The sequence below is a fragment of the Hemitrygon akajei genome, chromosome 2 (assembly GCF_048418815.1).
Source record: "Hemitrygon akajei chromosome 2, sHemAka1.3, whole genome shotgun sequence".
Taxonomy (NCBI): domain Eukaryota; kingdom Metazoa; phylum Chordata; class Chondrichthyes; order Myliobatiformes; family Dasyatidae; genus Hemitrygon; species Hemitrygon akajei.
The window spans coordinates 64435617-64459338 of NC_133125.1; the positions used below are offsets into that span (position 1 = coordinate 64435617).

The following is a 23722-nucleotide window of genomic DNA, read 5'->3' on the forward strand; positions in this document are numbered from 1 at the left end:
GCAGAGTCCTATGATTGAGGGGAGTACAGTTCCCATACCAGGCAGTGATCCAGCCAGTCAGGATGCTCTCAATTGTGCCCCTGTAGAAAGTCCGTAGGATTTGAGGACTCATGCCAAACTTCTTCAACCATCTGAAAAAGAAGTGCTTCCTTTCATTTTACAGCTGGTATGTACAGACCACGTGAGATCTTTTGGTGATGTGTATGCCGAGGAACTTAAAGCTGTTCACCCTCTCAATCCCAGATCCATTGATGTCAATAGGGATTAGCCTGTCTCCATTCCTCCAGTAATCCACAACCAGTTCCTTTGTTTTTGTGACATTGAGGGAGTGGTTGTTTCCTTGACAGCACTGTATCAGGATGATGACGACTTCTCTGTAGGCTGCCTCATTATTATTTGCGATTAGACAGTGTAGTGTCATCAGCAAATTTAATTAGCAGATTGGAACTGTGGGTGGTGACACAGTCATGGGTATACAGAGAGTAAAGGGAGGGGGCTTAGGACACAGCCCTGAGGGGCACCAGTGTTGAGGGGCAGAGGTGAGGGAGCCCACTCTTACCACCTACTGGCCATCTGACAGGAAGTCCAGGATTCAGCTGCACAAGGCAGGGTGAAGGCCGAGGTCTCTGAGGTTGTTGAGCCTGGAGGGAATAATGGTGTTGAGTGCTAAACTGTAGTCCAAGAACAACATTCTCACATAAGCATCCTCCTTCTCCAGATGTGTAAGGACAGTGTGTAGAGCAGTGGCTATTGCACCATCTGTCAATCAGTTGTTTCGGTAGGTGAATTGTAGCGGGTCCAGTGTGGGTGATAGCATGCTGCAGATGTAGTCCTGACCACCCCCTCGAAGGATTTGCTTATTATTGAGGTGAGTGCTACTGGACACCAGTCATTCAGACATGTTACCTTGGACTTTTTAGGCACAGGAGCAATGGTGGATATTTTGAAGCAGGATGGCACTCTACACTGGGAGAGGGAGAGATTAAAAATGTCTGCAAACACACCTGCCAGTTGTGCCGCATACATCCTGAGTACCCGACCCTGAGATGCCGTCCGGTCCTGCGGCCTTGCGACTCTTCACTGATGGAAACACCTCATGTAATTCAGCCTTAGAGATGACCAAGCTGCAGGTTGTTTCTGCAACTCTTCTTGGGGGTTCAGTGTTGGCAGCATCGAACCAAGTGTAAAAAAGATTTAGCTCATCAGGGATAGAGGCAGTGATGTTGGCAGCACCATTGCGCTTAGTTTTGAAGTCTGCAATGGTGTACAGACCTTGTAGCTGTGTGTGTTGTTGGTGGAGAGTTGTGTCTGGATCTTGTCCCTGTATTGTTGTTTCGCTACTTTGATGATTTTGTATAGATCGTAGCTGTATTTTTTGAGTTCCGGTTGGTTACCAGCAATGTAAGCTTTCTCTTGTGTGAAAGATGCTGCTTACAAGGAACTGTTGATGCATAGTTTCTGGTTTGGATAGACCCTGACCGATTTCTGGGGACAACATCCTTGATGCACTTTCCGATGAAGCTTGTGACCCCATCTGTGAATTCGGAGACATCCTTATCACAAAAGACATTCCAGTTGACATCATCAAAGCAGCCCTGTAGCATGGAGATTAATTAGTCAGACCAACAGTGGACAGTTTTAATAATGGCCACCTCTTGTTTCAGCTTCTGCCTGTACATTGGCAGGAGCAAGATGGAGGAGTGATCTGACTTTCCAAACAGCGGGTGGAGGAGCATTTTGTAAGCATTACGGAAGGAAGAGTGGCAGTGGTCGAGTGTGCTATTTCCCCATTTGTTCAGTTGTACATGTTGACAAAACTTCGGAGAGACTTTAGTCAGTGACGCTCTATTAAAGTCTCCGGTGAAAATAAAGGCAGCCTCTGGGTGTGCAGTCTCTAGGGTGCTGATGGTCTCGTACAGAGATGGGTAGATGGGTTGTTGGCTGGATCCCATTGAATGTAGAGGACTGATTAAAGAGTATGTTGTGTAATTATCAGAATTGCACAGATTAGTGTTGGAACAGGGCAGTTTCAAAGCTCTGAGTTGCCAAAAAAAATGAACAAAGAATTTATTCAGGGAACTGGAGAAATGAGGATCCTGAATTTGGGGGATAAACAGTAAATTTAAGCTCATTGGACATAAGATACTAATATAGAAAAGAATTACAAAAGTTAGCTATAAAGCTTTTAAATACTGTACTGTATATAATTTTTCACCTTGCATTTTTCAAAGGAACTTCAAGTTCCATTATTGTGCTGTGATGAGGTGTTTCCTTTTTAAAACCTTATTATTGAAGATGTTATTTTTGATATAATTTGCAGCAAAATTATTTTAAAATATGTTTTCTTAATTTCTTATTAAATACTTTAAGTTGGAATTGGGATTTCAGTTCCTTTTGCATTAACTAGCTTCAGTAATAAAATTCATTGTACCATGCCTTTATTAAAAAGACTGCATTGAAACTTTTTTTTTGCCTCGGTGGGTATCTAAGCTAAAAATTGAACATGATTTTGTGTTCTCTCGGCTTACTCATTTCTCATACCCACTGCTCTTATCAAACTGTTCTGGTTTTATTTTTGCAACTAATTTTGGTTTTTCCACCAGCGGCAGTTTTGATCTGATACTTTGATACTAATACTTTTGATTTAATACTCTATTGCATTGCCTAATGCAATGCAAAGGCTCGAAGTTGGGTTTGGATTTATCCAGTTACCTTGTTGCTCCCTCTGTATGTACGTACACCAGCATAAATATACACACACACACACAAATTCTTTTGATAGGTTGTGTTAAGTGTACTGTGATTACTTCAGATATTTGTATTTATGCCATAAAAATTATCTCTTTATATTCTTAGATGATATGACATTTTCCTATATGCAAAATGTTTTAATTACTAAAATCTATAATTTCTAAGCAAATACTTTATTACTTAAAGATCGTTGGGAATAATTTTTAGGAAAAAAATTGATTTCAACAGAAATTATTATTAAATATGACACAAAATTAATCTTAACAATTTCACTAATATTCATCTTGATTAACGTAATGGTGAAAGCCTCCACTGGCCTTCCTTTTTCTGGATGAATGAGACTGGAAGAAAATTAGCCAAGGTTCCCTTCAAATTATAGCTTATCTTTAGACAGCACCTGCTGGAGTAGGCACTAGATAATGCATTATTGAAGTTTATAATTCTTTTCTTTAAAGAATCCATGTGTAGTGCTAATTGCACATGGTATACTGTAACAGTAATTCATCCGATAGAGTCCATGAGCTGAAATGTTTGTTAATCTTATTTTGCCTTAATTTGAAAGGAATAAATTCTAATTATTTCTGACATGTGTACATCCACACAAAATGATGCTGTGTGTAAAAAAAAAGGAACTATCCAGTATACAACAAATTCAAAGATGTTTATCCATTCATTGTGACTGGAATAAATAACAAAATAATGCGATCATTATTGATGATCCTTTTTCAATATAATGGATGAGCAAGTGAAGGAACGTTTAGAATTATGATAAGCAATTATAATGTAACTGTTGATTTTGTGTTTTGAGTATAAGTTTATTTCACCCAGGTAACTTTTATTTAGATCTGCAGAAACTCTCTGGTGCTTTTTCACAAATATGAGAACTTCACACCCAGATGATTTCAAGCACATATTTTGTGGTAAGGTAAATATCCAGCCAATGTTCACACAGCAAATTAGATAAGTGTAAACAATCCATTTATTAGATTGAACATGAGTGCTTGCCAAGAAATAATTTTGTGAAAGAAGTTCTACAGATTTGTTTGCATCCATCTCAAAAGTTAGGCAGGACCTCAATTTAACTTCACATCTAAAATCCAGCACCCCCAAAGCTCTTCTTGAAGCATGGATCCACAACCTCTGACACACATATGTAAGTGGTACAACAGAGCTAGTTTGACATTTACTCTTGGAGTATCCTAAGGAAAAATCAAATTGATCAGATACGAAGTTAATACCTTGAAACTTAAATTGGACTGTTGAGCTGCAATCAGCACTTAATTTCATTTCATATCATTTCATCCCTCATCCATTCCTCCTACTCTCTTCAAAAAAAGAACCCAAATGCCTCATTAAAAATAGATCTGAGTTTATTGTTCTTCGGAACTTGTTTCTTAGTTTTAAGAATTACTGACTAGTTGACTGATTGAAACAGGTACGCATTGTATTCTTGAAGGAACTGGGTAAAACAATATTGTTCTATGCCACTGCATTTTGCTTCACATCTTTTGTTATGTATTAGTTTCCTAATCCTTGTGTTCAAATGTATCAGACACCACCTTTCTTGGGTGCAGTTAGCCCACTCTTCCGCTTTCTTTGTCAAAAGTTGCCTTAATAGGAGAAGTCAACAGGGAGGACAGAAATGCATTGAAAGTTCCATTTAGTCAGGGTCAGAGAGGTGGTGTTCGGAGTGACAGGCCCACAGGCAGGCCGTTCTTTGAAGCATGCCGACGCAGATGGTCCCCAAGCGTTTAGCTAGCTGAAGAGAAAGAAATCCAGAGCAAGCTATTGTACAGCAGCATTGTTACAGTTGAGGAGGGTTGCCAGGGGTAACTGTAGTGTATCAGTATTGTGTGATCACTAGTGTGTACCATCCCAAAAGCCTGGATTGTGAAGTAGATTGCATTGTTTTCACTTTTTTTGTGTAAAACACAAAGCAAAACTGCTTTGTGTGTGTGTGTGAGTGTGTGTGCGCGTGCGCGCACACGCGCACACATGCACGCGCTTTATCTACATAATATATAAGTGCTCTTCAGGAATCTTTTAAAATCACATTTTTAAGAATGTACATGCTCAAGCACTTGATTAAGATTTGAATAAAAGTAAAGCATAGTGTGTGTCACACAAAATCTGCCCTTAACCTCATGATAAAATGCAAACACAGCAAAAAACACAATGAAGGTTTTGACATTGTACGTAAGATTTTATTGAAATGTATGGATATTGCAATGAAATTGGGTGATTGTTCACTTTGAAACCTTTGCCTAATGAAGGAGATGAAACAGTGTTCTCTAATTATAATTTACTTTAGTGAAGTGATTATTTTCTTGCAAGTTTACTCCCCTCTTGAAGTTGTCAGTAATTCTGTTCCATTAGAGCACCTTAAGTGGCATAGACAATGACTATCGCCTTCTGTTTGATTGTCTGATGCAGAGACAAACAACATCACAGTGGAGTCGGATTCTGTCCTTTCTCTTTGTTAATGTATTCATATGTCCAGCTACAGACGTTGAATTGAGATTAAGAGCAGGTAATCAGTCTTTTTCTCTCCATTAACCTAGGGTCGTTGCAAACACTTGTAGCATGCCTGTTATTATCCTATTAGAAATCAGTCTACACTTTGAGCAACTCATTGCATATACTCCCTATTGATGGAACTGTCATGAATTTAGTGCATCTTACATAAATATTTTGAATGGAGTATTAAACAGGGGTTCTGTAGGGTTCAGATGGCTAGTGTTTTAGAGTTGGTTCCTATCATCCCTCTTGAAAACCCTTCTGTGGATTTTAATTCAGGATTTGACTTATACTTGCTGTTATAAATTCCTACTTGAAGTAGGCTTCATTTCTCTAATACTTTGTAAATCTGTTTCTAGCTTTATAGACTTTTCAGTACTGAAGGAGGTTGTTTGGCCCTTGCACCCATCCAAATGTAGCACTAATCCCATTCCTTGCATGTTCTCTGTTTTTCTGTACATTCTCTCTTTTTAATTACTTACACAGTTACATTTCAAAAGATACAATACTCCCTGTTTTAATTATTAGGGAAATATTCTATATTTTAATAACCTATGTGAGATTCAAAATGATCGCACCATTATATTGAAATCTGATTTCTTCCGGAAATTCACCCAATCTAAAAACTATTTATCTTCTCAAAACCTTTAAAATACTTAAAACCCTAATGATTAAAAGCTGTATTGTTCTTGCAGAAAAAACTGAAAATTCTCTATGTATTGGTCACTGTAAAATCCAGCACCGCTGGTTGGATCAATTATGTATCTGTGGTAGGAAAGTACAGACATCCAATTTACAATAATTAGCAGTTGGTTATTTTGAATTTGAAATTCTCTTCATTTTCTTGGGACGTTGTGCTTGACCGAAATGATTCCATTTAGTAAGTTGAAGTTGTATATTTACATTCCATTGAGCATATGTGGATTAATCTTAGAACTTAGCATATATCTTAAGCAAAGTTCATTCTTAACAGTAATTCAGAAATTGTCTGTTTAAACTGTTAAGATGTAATTGCAGCTTCATCCCAAGGAGGAGTTATTGATCCACTGAGATGTTCTAGCGCTATATTAACAGGGCACATAGGAACATATAATGGGAGTACATAAAATTACAGGATGTATTACATATTTAGAAATGGAAACAATTACATTTGTCCTGATATGTTCCAAGTTCCCAGTCTTGTAACTCCATTTTACTTCGAGTACTCTTGGTCTTGATCCTCTGTACAATGTGATGTTTTATCTTTCTATTTGTCCCTCTGTTTCTCTAACAGTCTATTTGTATCTATCTGTCTATCTATATGCTATCTATTTATAGATCTATGTACCTATATTCTACCTCTACGTTTTCATGACAATGTAGATTGTAGCCAATCAGTTTTCCTGCTACTTTTACCCGAAGTGAGACTTCACATTAAAACTAAGAGTGACTTGTGAAATTTAAGCGTTCGTGTATCTATGTACGTAGGCAGACTGACCATTCCACATATGAATTGTTCAGTTGATATTGATGTTCATTGATGAAGATGCTCTGTTTTTCAAATGTAATATTAATTTTTAAGAGCAAGCCCACCCAGTGACTTTACTGTTTCGAAGTCACTATACTCTTTGGACATGATTATAGAATTCTGATGCCAAGGATATGTGATGTTTTAAAAAAGTGACAGGGAAAGTGGGAATTATATAATAATAGTTCTTTTCAATCTATCACCAAATGATAGAGGAAAAAAAGTTGTTTGAAAATAAGATTTAATTTAGTTAAAATTAAAGGCTTAATTACTAAAAACCATGAACTTAAAAAAATAACTATATCAGTTTACTAAGGCATGTCACAACAGACAATTTACAAAGGTTTTATGTCATATAGAGCTTAGAAAACTGAATTAATTCACTACACTTGTAGTTCCTTTTCTTAACTAACTTTTTCTGAGAAGACATAATATTACTTTTGAAAATAATTTAAAGAAAAGATTTGATTTTACAGCATTTAGAAATCCTCAAATCTAGAAGCTGGTCAAAGTGTTACATTTCAGACTAATTTATGTGGATCCAAAGTGAACATTGTCCCTGTTTACACAGTGCACTACATTGTCTTTTACACAGAGTCAGTGAATTGAGTCAAATCCAAGCTGTGTGACCCTGACTCAGGAAATTACCCATGTGCATGTGTCATTGAGAAGTGCTTGGGGATTATTGCATTGTACCAAGAGGGTGGTATCGTCCTCATCTTTTTTTTAACGGAACCTCCTGTAAAGGAGCTTGTTATGTGATTGTCAGGTATGGTTGTGAGTGGACAAACCCATTCTCCTTAACAGAATTGTAGAAAAATGGATCATCAAAGCAGTGTGTAGTTTACAATGAGGTAGGTACTAGGAGAGAAATGATCTGATATTTTTAAATTGAGTAATATTTGGATTTTATTTCAATGAAACTGTGAATTTTCCCTTGTTTTTATAACATTTTGTGAAATGGGGCCACTAAGAGTTGAGCAATACACTTGCAAGATATTTCAGCATAGATTAATAAAAATCCATTTTCTTCTCTAATTATCTGTGTTAAATTGTATGAAGTCTACGTCCAAATGCTGAAAATGTAATATGATCACCTAGTATTTAACTGTAAAGAATGGGCCACAGTTCAGGAATGGATTTTGGCAACCTTGTATTAGCAAGACCTGTGGCGACTTCTTTATTGTGTTAGACCGAATGAAAGAATTGAAGGAGAGAAAAAGGGAAAATCCAGCATATAGCTAGTTGTATTCTACTATTTAACCACTTTTTCCATGAATGGTTCTTTTGGAGGGACAAAGTACTTTTGTCATCTTGAATATGAGCAGAATTAAAATGTATGAGATGTAAGGAAATGTAATGACCATTACTGGTTAAATAATGCAGCAAATTGTGCTTTAGCATGGTAACGGTTAGTTTTGAATATCGTATTTACCACTTGATCAATTGCTTATTTCAACCAAAACCTGAATAATGAAAGCTATGGTTGTGGTTAGGTGCGAGGGAATTTCTTGTGTAGTTATCTCAGTGCAAAATTTGTGCATGATCTGAGAAAAGGAAGATGGCATATGGCACAAGATACAAATCATGAATTAAGAGTATATGAAACATGAAAACTCAACTCTTTATAAAATTAACAGTTGTAAAAAAGGTAATAAAAGTAATTCAGTAATAAAAGAAATGTGTTGTAAGACTGAATCCAGCTGGGTAATATCCTTTCATCAACTGCATGATTCATAATTATACCACATATAAATGTATAGTAATAGTTAATAGAAACTTTTGTTAGGCATATATGTTATAAGCACACAAAGCTGTTTGAGTTTAAAACTCAGTTGAAATATTCACTCCAAGCAGTACTATGTGCTATTAAAACCTTGAGCTAAGATGATTGACAACAAGTGGTGGGCAAAACTTTGGTTTTGCTTACCATTTTTACTGACTATGATATGAAACAGATATTCTGGGATATAATTTTTTTTAACTTATTGTTAGTTACTGTTTTCCTTAATCACAGACAAATAATTATTAATCATAAAATTTCACAAGGGTAGCTGTTAACAATTGGGGGGGATAGATTTTGTTTTTAATCACATATTGACTTCTGGTCATGCCATGACAATAAGCATTGATTTTTTAATTCTTACGTATGCAGTGGTGTTTGAAGTCTGATTCAATGTGCTTCATTAAGGATTAGTTCTGTAAAGGATATTAGAACCATGAAACCTCACCTGCTGTGGTCATACTGGACACAAGATTTTCAAAACACTAATAGTTGGTACTTAGTTTCTGATAAGCATATACTGATAGGGTAATCTTAGAAGCTTGTATGGCTGAGAAAGAGCTTCACTCCATGCTCATGTAGGCACATTTAGTTTTCTGAGAATATCTTACTAAGGTTAAAAAGATAGGTGTAAGCAAGCTTTACAGAAACATGGAACAAGACAGATCAGATTTAACAGTTTTCAAAAACTATATTTTTAGAGTTCTTTACCCTATTATAATGTAAAAAATGAAAATGCTGTAAATGTACCATTCATTCTTGATTTTATGCATGCTGAACATTTCCAGTCCAATTATTTACAGCATTCACATTTTATTTCTAATTCAAATAACTCTGCACAAAGTCCAGGCTGACGTTTCTGTGGTGTGAATAGGGAGTTGAAGGAGGATCACATGATACCATGTTAGAGAAGACCAAAGGGTTATCACCTATGCCATGACCACTATTAATGTCTCAGTCGATATCACAAAAGTGTAAGTTATCTAATGATACTCTCATTTCTCTTTGCAGATGTTTGTGTACTTTGCTGCCTCATTCCCTACATTATTCCAAATTATAAGTCTTGCCCTTAAATGCCTTAAAGTTAATTGAGGCTACATTTGGTCAAAGTCTTGATTTCTATTAATCGGTCAGAACTCTTGAAAGTGGTCAGGTGACTGATTTTTACACCTTTACCATGAAGGCCAATTAAAATGCAGTCCAGTAAGGGAGCTGCACCCTGAAAACTTTTAAAGAAATGCATAATGAAAAATGTCTTTGATATATATGTATTCAGTGGAGGAGGTGGGGTGGGGGGGGGTGGTTTGGTGAACAGTTCCATTACAGAAATAAACTCAGTAGTCTCAGATGTTGTGGCATGCTGATGCATGTTATCTAAAGTTTGATCAATATATTTAAATTATTTTGTCATTATGGATGATAGATTGCAAACCGTAGTTTGAAATAGTGAAATTGTGATCTGAATGCAGTACTGTAAATACATTAGATCATGCTAGGGTTAAAAGGTTCTTGAATTTGAAGAAATTGCCAAATCTACTACTATTTAGGAGCTTTTGGTTGGATATTTTTTTGAATATGATTTAGAATGGTTTAAGTTTATCCTGCTGTGCAGAAAATCAAATCATTTTCCAATTCTTAGCAAATGCCATTCAGAAAATTGGATCAAGTGCCACCATAGTCTTCCCAAATTGTTTAAGCTGACATCAAAAGAAGTATTAGGTGGATAACCATGATATATATCAATTCCATTTGGCTTAATAAAGAGCAAAGCATAATGCACAGTAACTGTAAAACAAACTGTGACCAACTAGATTTAAACCTTAAAATCAAACTTGGGTAGTCATCAGAATTGACTGTTTCTGAAGCACTAAAGATACATTATCATTTTGAGGCTTTGGAGCTCGGAGTTTAATCTATTAGTGCAATATTTTTGACTATATTAAAAAAAATTAAGATGATAACTTTCTACTGACATAACACTTAATGTATTACTTAAAACTGTGGAGGAGCTTTGTAGAATTCATAATAAGAATGCTGTAATTTTCTAGTCAAAAACTAGTGTGATACTACTTGTAAAAATGTCCTGAAAGTAGTTTGGAAGCAAATAGTAAGATATTTACTGGTATTTTGGCAGTTTATTTCAAAAAATATCTACATCAATGTAAATTAAACAGTCATAGAAAAATATTGAAATGGTGCTGAAAATTGCATTATTTCCGATTTTGTTGCCATTTTAATAGGGCTAATGTTTAGATATTTGACACTTTCAAGGTAACTTGCACAACCATTACTGCAGCAAATCATTAAATATTTACCATGCAAATAAGTATGTCAAGGAAAATGTAAGATGATATACACAATGCATGTGTGTTGCAGTGTTGGTTTTTTGATGCATTCAATGTCATTTAACATTGGTTTAACATTTGAAGAATTAAGATGAATACAATGACCTTGAAAGATCTTTACAATCTGCAAAAGGTTAGAGTGTAAATTAAACTTCATAAATTTCTTTAATGATCAATAATAATCCAAATTATATAAAGATTAAAACATAATATCTTGTTCTTTACTCCAGAGATTTTGTGATTGACAGTAGGCATTGTGCAGCACTTAAACATTCGGTAACAGGCTGCATATATTGAGTACAGTAAAGCATTTTGCTGCATGCATCACTACAGAGGCAGAAAATTGCAGGAGCTATACATTAACTGTGTTCATTAAACATAATAATGGTATTGGTTGAAACCTAGAAATATGAATGCTGGGCAAAAGTGTACAGGACTCTTGAAATAATTTATCAGCAAAATATAGTTGCACTGCATATCCATTTAAGATGAAATATTTTTTACATTTGGAGATAAAAACACTTTTGCTAGTATGGGCCACCCCTGAGTAATGGACAGGTTCTGTTTTTACAGATGTCCATAAGTCAGCTGTTCATAACCCAGAGATGGTCTGTAGTTGTTCTAATGTAGATTTTTCTTTCTTTTTCATCTCAGCGTGTTCACCTTATTACATTCCATGACGTATGGTTCTGCACATTGAGTACTAGAAATTACAAATTTAGTTTTGGTCTTCTGCACTTTTTTGAACTAATACCATTCAGTCTTACAAATTATCCTTGCATACGGAAGATCTTCATGATCATATTAGGTAAAACACTACAAAATGATTAATTAAATAATCAACTATAAAGATAGCAAGTACAGTATTTGCTAAACATGATGCCTTCGTAACAAAAGGGATGATATAACGTTAACTAGAATCCTGAGAAGCAACACTGCAAATGGAGTTAGGCATTGTCGCTCTGCATATTTACCCAACAGACCAGAGAAATAGTTGAATGCTAACCCTCTTTGTCTTTTTATTTATGTTTGATTCTAATAACACAAGTATAGGGGTTAGTAAATGCATTATATGTAAAGGGTTAATACTGAAATCCTCCATTATAAAGAAACCCTCTGTGACCCAATATTCGATCATGTCCTTAACAAAAATAAAGTGAGTTCAAGAAAAGGAAAAAGGTCATTCCTGATAAGAATATTAGAAGCATCTAACAGGGCCTGAACCTAGAAAAGGTGAGGCCAAAACAAATAAAGGCCATTTCTAAGCAGGAACTGCGAAATGAAATGAATAGGAGAGAAAGAAATCATTGGTGAGGATATTAGTTTATACGGTAATACAAAATATGGGTCCCAAAATATATCTGCATAATAATAATTTGCTGCTAACATTTAAATAGGCTTGCTACATTTTGGAAATCTGAGCTGTTTCTTAGTAAATGTTATCTGATAGTATTAAAACCTGCATCGGTTTACTGTCTTGAATCATATAGAATTTGTTAAAATTTAAAATATATTACTTTTAAAATTTACAGGCAAATATTGTATTAATTATATCTAGCTGTTACACTGGTGTGCTCTCTGTGCTACCTTAGAAGAAGGCAAATGCTAAAGCGTTGTTCAATTTCTATGATGTCTTGTGAGGCTAAGCTGAATATTTTGCATCCTTGGCCACGTCAATCCACATATCATTTACTTTTGTTTAAATACTGCTTCCCCTCCCTCTTTTGTCATTCATAGGTGAGAATTGGTGGAGGTATACATTTACTATTATGTTCTTAATAATTCTCTTTTGGTGAAAATACTTGATATTCAATACATAGAGATTTGTGATGCTTTGTTAATCTACCTGTTTTAAGGGAAACTGTACTAATATCAGGACTCAGTCAAAATCTTCATCTTTTCATCCTTTTGTTCTTTTGTAGCGATTTAGGCTGTGAAAAGAGTTATACCGTTTTCAAGAAAATACTGATAGCTAGATGGATATGTTAGAGCTTTTTATTAGAAAATTTGTTTTTAATGTAGTTTTTTATTCAAGACTGATTTTGTGTGTAAAAGTTTATTGGAACATATTTGATAGTTGCTATTTACATACATGGCATGAATAAAATAGCTGCAAATGGTTGTTCTTCTGTTGAAGTGAGTACACCGATTAGAGAGTTACATCTAAACAAAAATTAAAGTTACTTAATATACAATTTTATAGTTCCAGGGTGAAATAAATGTGCAAATTTGCAATGCCAGTGTCAATACATGTTTCCATTCTTTTTCTACCTCACCATTTTGGCAAACCCTAGCATATTATTAAAACATGATTTTGTGAGGGAAATTTTAGTAGTTGCTGCATTTTCTGTATTGATGATAAATTTGTTATAACATTGCTAAATGGGTTAAAAGGACAATATAAATTGCTCTCTTAATGATTTAACTTCACCAACTTCTAATGTTTGCCAGATGTCTTAGCAATTTAGGACCTTCCAGACATTTGAAATGGATGTATTGGGTGCTGTTTATCACCCCATTCATCCTTGCAGCTTTATCAGCTGAAAACTGTATATATTCTGACCGCAGAAATCATTTGCTTTTGCTTGAGTTAACTCATACAATTCAGTATTTTCTACCGCACCTTCTAATGTTTTTCTAATTAATTTTTATTGATGTTTGTGTTCCCAATGTATGTGTTTAGTTAACTTTGTGAATTGTTTCTGATTGCTAAAATTGTCTTATGTATTTCATTTGAAATCTGCTGATTTACAGGCTAACTAGAAATTAATATTTTCATTAGAGTATGGTACAACATAATTCAGTTAATGTGATTAAGTTTATCCAATTAGTTAGACTTTACAGTGAAAGCATAAGCTGCTATGAGAGTTCAAACTTACAAGATATCTTTTAACATTATATGCATAAAAATACTCCAGTCTTCAGTTTTAAATCAGTACCATAGTTTACTCTGTAGTCTTAGCTTCTAAAAATCATTGCAGATTCTGTGAATGTTGATGTATTGAGATAAGTATCAATGTTCATTCTTAAACTATGCTAAACATTGGATGTGACAAATCCTGCTGATTTTCAACCAAATTTCAAACTTTTTATTAAAACTTGTTTTATTTTTCAGATAACCATGATTCTCACTGGTCCCTCTGTGAAAAGGATCTACAGGTAGGATTTTCTAAAACAAGGGCATTATGGAATACAATTGCCTTTATCTCTTTAATGAAAAAATCTCTAAACTTTGTTAAACTTCTTAACTGAGGTAAAACACTGCTGGGGATACTCATATAAATTTACCAAGTAAAGCTTTAATCTAGTATTCTTGAGTGCAGGGATGGGTTTTGTTGGATCTGACTTGTATTAAGTGGTGATCTGAGCTACCAATTTGAACTAACATTCCCAAAAGAATTCTTAAACATGGTTAAAGCCTACAATAGTGAATTTGCATAGTGCTGAAGGCTAATCCAGTCAAGTTACTTTTGCATTTTAAATCTGTATGCTCTTGAGTTTTAATAGGATAAGTTATTTTAAAGATTGAACGCAAGCAACACACACAAAATGCTGGAAGAACTCAGCAGGCCAGGAAGCATCTATGGAGGGGAATAAATAGTCGAGCCAAGCTGAGACCCTTTATTAGGACTCACGGAGCATGTTTAATGTATATATTAATGAATTAGATTGAAATATAGTGAGTGCCCTAGAGAAATCTACAGTTGTTACAGAAATTGGCCAACTGGTTAATGGTGAAAAAGACAGATGTATATTATAGAAAGGTATAGATGATGTATTTATAGCAGGTGGCGGGGTGGAGATATGACCCTACCAAAGGAGATGTAAGGTGCTCCCTCACTCCGCTAACCTGCAAGTCACCCTCGGGCAAGGTGTAGCAGCTGCTTACGCCCCCCCCCCCCCCCGATCAGGGTGACATGAAGCCATGGGATCTGCTGCTGGGTTGTTGTATGAGCAGCTGGTGCATATCACAAATCCTGGTTATGCAACCACTGACACCAGGCAGATGATCTCTGAAGAGTTTTGATAATGGCTGGTGTCACCTGTCTTGTAAAGACACTGCCCAAAAGAAGGCAATGGCAAATCACTTCTGTAGAAAAATTTGCCAAGAGCAATCATGGGCAAGACTGCAATCGCCCACATCATACAACATGGCCCATAATGATGATGATAGACGGTCTGGTCAATTGAACAGAAAAATGGCAAGTGGAATGTAATCCAGGTAAATGTGAAGTAATGCATTTAGGAAGAGGCAAAAAGCCAGGGGAACCCAGAATAAATGTCAAAATATTCAGTGGTGTGGAGAGACAGAAGGACCTTGAACTGTGTATAACTACAGACCCTTGAAGGTGTCAGGATGTCAATGTGTTAGTTAAAAAGCAAAACACAATATACTTCAAATTATTTTGATATGAATGTCTGCACACTAGCTGCAGCCTTAACTGCTTGTTATGTCTATATGTTTGCTTTCAGTGACTGATATACAAGGGCACCAAATCTCTTTGTACATTAGCATCTTCTAACCTAACAGTATTGCTGCCTGGCCTGCTGTGTTCCACCAGCATTTCGTGTATGTTGTTTGAATTTCCAGCATCTGCAGATTTCCTCGTGCTTGCTCTTTAAATAATATATAGTCTTTCAGTTTTTTGTACCAAAATGACTTGCCTAATATTCATCCATATTACGCATCATCTTATATTTTTTCTGCCCATTTGCTCGGTCTTGAAGCTATTTTGCATCTTCTTCACAATTTGTAATCTCACCCACTACATTATTGAAATATTATATTTTGTTACCTCAGCCATATTGTTACTGTATACAATATATATTGACGCTCAAGCAATGATACTTGACATACCTGACTAGTTAGGTATCACCCAAAATTTGCGTATCACCCAAAATAACTTATTTTCGATCCCCTGTTTCCTGTTCATTAAACGTTTGTCAATGCATTCTGATACATTTGCCCCCTTTGCATACACATTAATTTTGTGACTAACCTTTCACATTGGCCTTTATCAAATGATTTCTGAAAATCCATATCCACCTATTCATTGTCCCTTATTTAGTTTTCCAACTATTCTTTAAAAAAAACTCCAGTAGGTTCATCAAACAAGATTTCTCTTTCAGAAATTCATGTTGACCTGTCTAATCCTGTTGATGTATCCTATAACCTAATTTATAATGACCTCAGTTTCTAGCTGTTTTATTTTCTAGTTTTCCTTCCTATTTCTCTTTTACTATTTCATTGGTAGATTGAACTAAGCACAATCACAACTATTTGGCAAGCAACTCTTTCATAGAAATAGCTGGACAAGTGGATAAAAAGACAGGAAACTGGATGCCTACAGCAATAGTGCATGAAAGGGCTGAAGAGATGAGTACAGGATTAGTAAGCTCTATACTGACAGGTGCTGAAAAAATCCACTTTCTGGTTATTTTTATTACTAAGCAATAATTTGTATTCCCTTCTAAGCGTAAATTGTTATTTTTGCAATACTTTAGTAGGTACCTAATGTCCATTAATACCCTATTCCAAGCTGTACTGAAGGCATTTGTCTTTTTAAGTTATTCAACAGCAAGATACAGAAACAAACCGCACAAATAATATTTTCATAACTGCTTGATGTGCAGGTCTGAAGTGTAAATCATTAATACTATGAGCTCAGGTCAGTTTGTTTGGTCAGTATTGAATTATTTATATATTTTGAATTGTATACGTAGAATTATATCTGAAGCTTTAGCTCCCCCAATGGTCTAGTGGATTAAAGTACTGCCAAGGAAAATATGCCACAAAGGTGGCAAGTTAAATCCTTGATTATTGATTAATTACAGATTGTGAGCAGGAAGACATTTAAGTCACTACAATTAGTCTCAGTACATTAGATTAGAAACCCTATTTCATATTCCTGATTGTTGTATAAAGGCTTTTTGTGCCTTTTGGGGAAGAGGTGCTTTACTGGTATCTTAATGAGTTAAGGAAATAGTATTAATAAATTGACACGCAGTAAGTCAGTCCAGATCTCTGGAATGAATATTGTATGTCATATGGGGCCCTAGAAAAATGCAGCTGCAAGAAGTGTACACTAGGACAGATCATACAGCTCGCAGGTGGTTTTATTGAGAATAGAATCCACAGCAGACGTCAGTCCTCTCACTTCTTAAATTAAGGAGCTGATGAGGCATTTACACTTCATATCTAACTTATCTGAAGCAGTGCCATCCTAACGGGTATCAGCCTTAATTTAAAAAGTAAATGAAAATTTTAAAACTTCTTTACATATTTATATTTTAGTTAATGATTAGTTTAATACATTTCACAACAATGTTAATTATTTAAATAAATAGTTGTCCAAAACTTCTAAAATGCAAAGTAGGTCTTTGTCAGGCTAGTTCTGGCAGTGCAGCCTCAGGAAACATTTTACTATTCGGCTTTGTTTTAACCTGCAGCCTCATCTGCTCACACCCTTTAACTTGGAACTGTGCAGTTGTGCAAAGAAATTAAATGATAACACAAAGCAATTTTTCCTTTATTTCTTTTCAGAAGCCATCTGTGGATTATCGCAATCGTTATTATGCACAAAATTTCAAGAATGTGGACTGCAGAAACTGTGGCAAGAAAGGACACCTATCCAAAAACTGCCTAGCTCCTAAGGTAGTTTGTTAATGTTTAATGCAGTTCTTTCTAATATTTCAAATTCATGTTGTCAAATATGCAGTTTGATTCTTTTTGCTTGTTCATTCCAGTAAACCATTCATTTTATGCTTTGTCCGTGACTTTTACCAGTTCCACATTTGTGTGCTGAGAGATTATCTTGGTTAAAGATGAAGGCCCAAACTATAATGGGCCAATTTACTGTGTTGACTAAGTTGCTTTTTAATAGAGGACATCCAGTTTAATCCATGTGCTCTTTCTGGATCTTTGGCCAGTTACACGGAACATAAATAATCCCATTGCACTGTCTGAAGTTGAGTGGGGTCCTCTTCTACTATACCAACCAATTTTTATCTCTGAAACAACATTAAAACAAATCAGTTCTCTCATTTATTCCATTAATATTTGTGGGAGCTATTGGTGTACAAATAAGAGATAGGAAAGAAAAGCTCTTGGCAGCATGCCACATCCAATGGTGTTCAAAGAACAACCCTCCGACCTAAAACTCAGTGAGGAATACTGTGCTTCAGTAAGGACACCTTCACTGATAGCTGTGCACTACGGCAACCTCAGTACAGGCTAGGATTGCCTTACATCTGACTATCGGTATGACTGTTGAGGTACTTGCAACATCTCGCAGTTTGTCCATCATCCACAATTACATAACAGAGCCACTGACCTTCTCTGTTCAGAGTTGACTGTATTTCATTCTTTGTTGCCAAAATCTAGCAGGCTGAGAGAGGATGTGAATTTGTGAGGAATAAATACTTGTTTTCTGTTTCCGTCAAATGACAATGACTCAAACACATAATTTTGCAGTAGTTGTACTGCATTGTAGGAGATTGGAGAGAGTGACATGATAGAGGTATGTAAGATCATGAGGGGCACAGATAGGGTATGCAGTCTACGACCACTAGCTAAATAGCCATGAGGTACAGGTATGACATTGTAGCAAGCAGTGGTGCTGCCTCAAAACCTCAGGGACCCAGGCTGCTCGGCTGCTACCTGTGTGGAGACTGCATGTTCCCACTATTTATGTTTCTTCAAGGTATTTGGTTGCCACCACCCCCCCATGTTCTAAACACATTTAGAGATGTTAATTGGCTGCTGCAAATTGTCACTAGATGAAGTTAATGGCAGAGAAGGGAATTCATAGATATCTTGAGAGAATAATTTGCTGGGTTCAGGGAAATAAAAGGTAGGGATTGGAACTACTGAAATTACTCCTCCGTGAGGCAAATGGCCTCCTTTTAATATATGCTTTGAAATAAATCCTTTCTAAGCCCATCAATCTGTTGAGGTGCAGCCTGGCAGTTGGAGCGACACCTTTACAGCTCAAGGTGTTGGAGTTCAGAATTCAGTTCCAGTGCTGTCCACGAGGTGTCTGTTCATTCTCCCTGTGACCACATGGGTTTCCCCTGGCTGCTCCACTTTGCTCTCAGTCCAAAGATGTACTGATTAATAGGTGAACAGGTCATTGTAAATTGTCGTCTGGTTAGGCTAGGGTTAAATGGGTTGCTAGGTAGCGTGACTCGATGGCTGGAAGGGCCAGTTCTGCATTGTATCTTAAAATAAAATAAAAATGTATGTGTGTTTTTAGAGGGGTTGTTTGTTTGCTCTGTTTCCAATCAGACATACATTTACTGGAACAATGTTGACTAGCATATCTTTACTTGAGTTGTGCATAGATGTATATTTTTAATTAAGTAAGATATTTTGTGAAAAGAAAGACATACTTTTAACTCTTACTTGTATTTGTCCTTCCTATCTTTTAAGGTTTGTTCCAAAGCATTTTACAACCAATGAAGTGCTTTTTGAAATGCAGCCATAGCAGTAATTTTTGAACCCAGTTTATGCACAGCTTTATGGGAGTAACATGATAATCTAATTTTAATTATACTAATTGGAGAAAAAATATTGTGAAGAATGATTTCCTGGTTTCTCCTCAGAATTGTCCAATAGAAGATTAAGATAACCTTCCTTGTACTGACTGAAGTTAGAATGTTGGAACTTGCTGTCTCAAGAAACTGATTTAAAGTAATAAAAATAAAGGTATATATGACAGGATTAGATAGGACAAAACTGACACTGAGAGAAAAACCAAAATAGTTGACTTTATTGATGTAGCTTACTGTAACAGCTATGCAATACTGTATGTGATGAATTTTGTGGTAAATACTTAATTATATTTCAGAACTCATAAGAATGTGAAATAAGAAAGGAATACTATACCACCCCTTCAAATCTAAGTCTCTTCTCCATCTCTGCATGTCATATTTCTGGATTCCTTCAAGAGTCAATTTGTTAGCCCAGGTCTTGAAATTATTTAAGACTGACTATCCATAGTGCTCTACATTTGAGAACTCCAAAGTATCTCAATTATCTGACTGATTTGCTCCTCATCTTAAAGGGCTATCCCTCATCCTAAGATTACACCCCCCACTCCTAATTGGAGATCTCCAATCAGGGCAGTCTCTTCTCAGCATCAATCATATCAGCCTTTCAATCTCCTGAACATCATAAATCTGACCTGCCTCTCCTTGTGGAACAACATTAACTCTCTTTCCTTTCCTGGCTCTTTGCTGCTTAGTTTACAGAGACAGCAATGTTACGAGTGCACTACCGTAAATTCTATCTGCTTGACCTTTTATAAGACCAGAAGACATAGCAGAATTAGACCAATATTTTCCAAATTTTACTTTCTGTGTGTACATTTATGCTATTAGAAGGGAAAAGTGAAAGGACTTGCATGGGCCAATGTTAAGATTGCCATGGAGATTTTTTTCCAAGTTGACATGTATAAAACAAATTCCTTTCAATGTCAGTGAAATTTATCTTTGGCTGAGCTACTCCATTTCATTGATTAAAAACAATTATGTTTATGGTAGATAGTTAAGTATCACATTGGCCATTCATGCTGAAGTTTTAGATTAAGTTAAATGATTGAAAGCTTTAAAATTCAGGATTCAATCAGTTAACTATGGTATGTGATTCCTGCCTTAAATTGGAGTCTTGGAATATGAATGGAATCCAAAATACAGTCAAACACTATTTTATATAGGTTACTGATTTAGAGAAGGGAGAGTCCTTAAAATATTACATTGATCTATTATTAAATATTAAGGAAGCAAGTGAAATGGGTTTAGTACAGTAAAGTAGCAGAGAGGTAAAAGAAATCATAATCATGTTGAATGGCAGAGTCAGCAACAGCAACCAATTAGCCATCCTTTTCCAACTTTTAGAAAAGAGTGTAAGAGCATCGATTTATGTACACGCAATAACTGACATATGTGAATAATTTCAAGGCCCGTGGTTAGTAACTGGAGGGATGCCTATTTATTGTTAAAGATGTAGCCAAACTTTAATTGATAATAAAGTAATTAAACTAGGAGAGTGAAATGACTCATTTAAGGTTAAATAGATGGACTAGTAGTGGTAGGTAGTTTAAATACGTGATATGGTGACTGTTATTATAACATACCTGTAAACTAGAAACCAAATATGCATGTTACAAGGAAAGATGAGGAATATAGGAGACAATTTTGGCGATGAAGGATTAAACAGAAAATATGATCACTAGTGTGTAAAATCTGGGCCAAATTGATGGGAATGTGGGGAGCATAGGTTACAGGGGAAATGAATGTGGAATTGCATTGCCCTGTGAGTTGAAATTAGCAGTGTCTGGGGAAGGAGGGAAATTCTAAAGAAGTATTTACAGGAGTTATGTGAGCAATAGATTCTTCGTGTGAATAATTAAGAAGTAGCAAAGGAATTATGTTTGTAGTGGCGTTAGGCACAGGGCATATCATGATAAGTATGTAATGAGCACATCTAGAAAAGCAGATTAGATAAGTATGCAATAACAGGCAGTCCTTTTTAAGATCTGTTTTAGCTTTCATTTGTATTAGGATAAGCAGAATCTCTTATGACAGGAAAATGTGTTTTCAGCATAATTTTCTGGAACTCTTTGTACTAAAATAATAGAGCAGGTTGTTTTATGAACCTGTACAAGCTCAAATCTGTGATGTTGAAAAAATAAAAAGATGCAAACAGAATTTTTAGATGCAAATAAAACTGACATCTCTGGGACAAAACTTCTCAGAGTAAACTTGTCAAACATGTCAATGAGTAAAAGGACAAAAGTTCATAGTTGGGGCATAAGATCATTACTTAAAATTATTAGAATCTGTATTTAAAAAGTACATACACTGTACATTTTGAAGAAGTAAAGCTAATTGGATTATCAATATGGGTTTATAAAGGCAGTGTTCGGCGAACCAGGTAGCATAAGTGAATGGTGGTCTTCCACAACAAGGTCCCAACAATACACTATTTTATAATAGGATAGAAAGCTTCAGGTCCAAGTTTGCTAGTGCCACAAAGATGAATGACATTATAAGTGGGTAGACTGAATGCTAAAATTCCATTAAAAAATACCATTATAACATGAATGGGAAAAATTGAAGCAGATAGAGTTCATTATAAGCAGATATTTTTCTGGATAGTGAAAAGGCAGATCTGGTAGAAGTTCAAAGAGGTTAAGGATCGGAGCACAAAGATCATTAAAATATCAGTGGTAGGATGAGGAAATAAGTTGAAACCTTGAATAGAGGAATGCTGCCCATTGCAATGTAAAAAATTGCTGGAGGATCTCAGTAGGTCAGGCAGCATTCACAGAAATGAATAGATGTTTTGAGATGAGACCCTTCTTTACACATGGATGAGAAGGAACATGTATCAATTTTTATCATCACCAATTTTTATCGATGCACCACAGAAAGCAGTCTATCTGGATGCATAATGGTTTGGTATGGCAACTGCTCTGTGCGATTGAAAGGTTACAGAATGATTCGGTCAACATTGTCAAGATATCCAGACAAATTGATGGGCTAAGTAGAAAGAATTTACATTCTTTGGTAACTGTAGGAGTGGAGGGCAGGGTCTAAAATTAAACCCAGGTCTTCCAGAAGTGAAGTTAACACATAGTTCTGTGTGCAAAGGAAAAAATATACTGCTTTTATCTACAAATGGCATTCAGTATTACATCCCAGGTTAATGTTAAAACTTGAGAGGGGTTACAGATCAGTTATCTCACGGGACTAAATCGCCAACTGCTTTTCCTTTAGATGAGCCGTAAATTTTGTTGGCCAGAGTTGTTTTTGAGAATGCTATGACAAATTGAGGAGGTGAAGATATTCAATGATTTGATAAATAAATGGAAATAACCAACCCCTTCTGTTTTACCTCCAGTGTTATTCACCATGCCTACATAAACTCCTGAAATGACAGTTGTATCAGAAAAAATTTACGTTGTGACTTAATACAGATTCTGAGCAAACGTTGATCATTATAGTTAGCTTTCATTTCTTCCTTCCTCTTAAACCTATAAAATCCCAGTGGAGAATGAACAATAATTTGCTGTTCAGCACTTGCCCTACCAAACCCGCCCCCCCCCCCCCCCAAAAATTGGTCCTGAAAAATTGAGATGGAGAGGTAGCTTCTCAGATAATTTTATAAACTGTGCCCCAGCCAATGTAAAAGGATGGTTGGCAGGAGCTTCAAGTCCACTTGCTGGTAATTCAAAGCTTCCTATTTTAAATGGACTTGCAGGATTAATAAAGGCTAAATGTAGTTTTGCTTTCTGCCAACAACATTCTAAATGTATTGGACTGCACAATAATTGTTTGACAGGGAATGGGAGACGGTGTGAAAGAATTAAAGGGACACCAATTAAGATGAGAGTGATAATGAAAGATCACATTAAAATTATATAGTATGCCTATGAATTTTGCATGTCTGTGTACCAGTCGGAATAATAAAGGAGTAGTTTGGCACAGTTCTCTACAGTTCAAATGTTTCTGTTGATAAACCAATTCCTGTAATTGGTTAAGGCACATAGTAGCTCTGGTGTATGAGTGCTAAAAATCCAATAGTAAGGTAATAATAGAATTATCTGAAAATAGTTCCAGCTGAAAGACTTCTAACACCATGCAATATCCTAAAGCACCCTAAGGAGCAAGGTCTTGCCCAGTGTTTTAGCTGTAAGCCCATGTTAATAGTTTGCAAGCAAGATTTAACATTAATGACAATACTTGTATGTGTAATGAAATTTTTTTGGGAATATTCAAGAGATTCAAGATTGTTTAATGTCATTTCCTTTGCAC

At 35.7% G+C, this 23722-nt stretch overlaps 1 protein-coding gene across 2 annotated transcripts in view; it reads left to right on the plus strand.

Moving 5' to 3' along the window:
* Window positions 1-23722, plus strand: part of zcchc7 (zinc finger, CCHC domain containing 7) — a 243492-nt gene that overhangs the window by 134162 nt on the left and 85608 nt on the right. For both annotated transcript variants that reach the window (XM_073024013.1, XM_073024018.1), the window contains exons 3-4: window positions 14019-14062; window positions 17448-17558. In XM_073024013.1, coding sequence (XP_072880114.1) covers window positions 14019-14062; window positions 17448-17558 — 155 coding nt within the window. The remainder of the gene's footprint in view (window positions 1-14018; window positions 14063-17447; window positions 17559-23722) is intronic.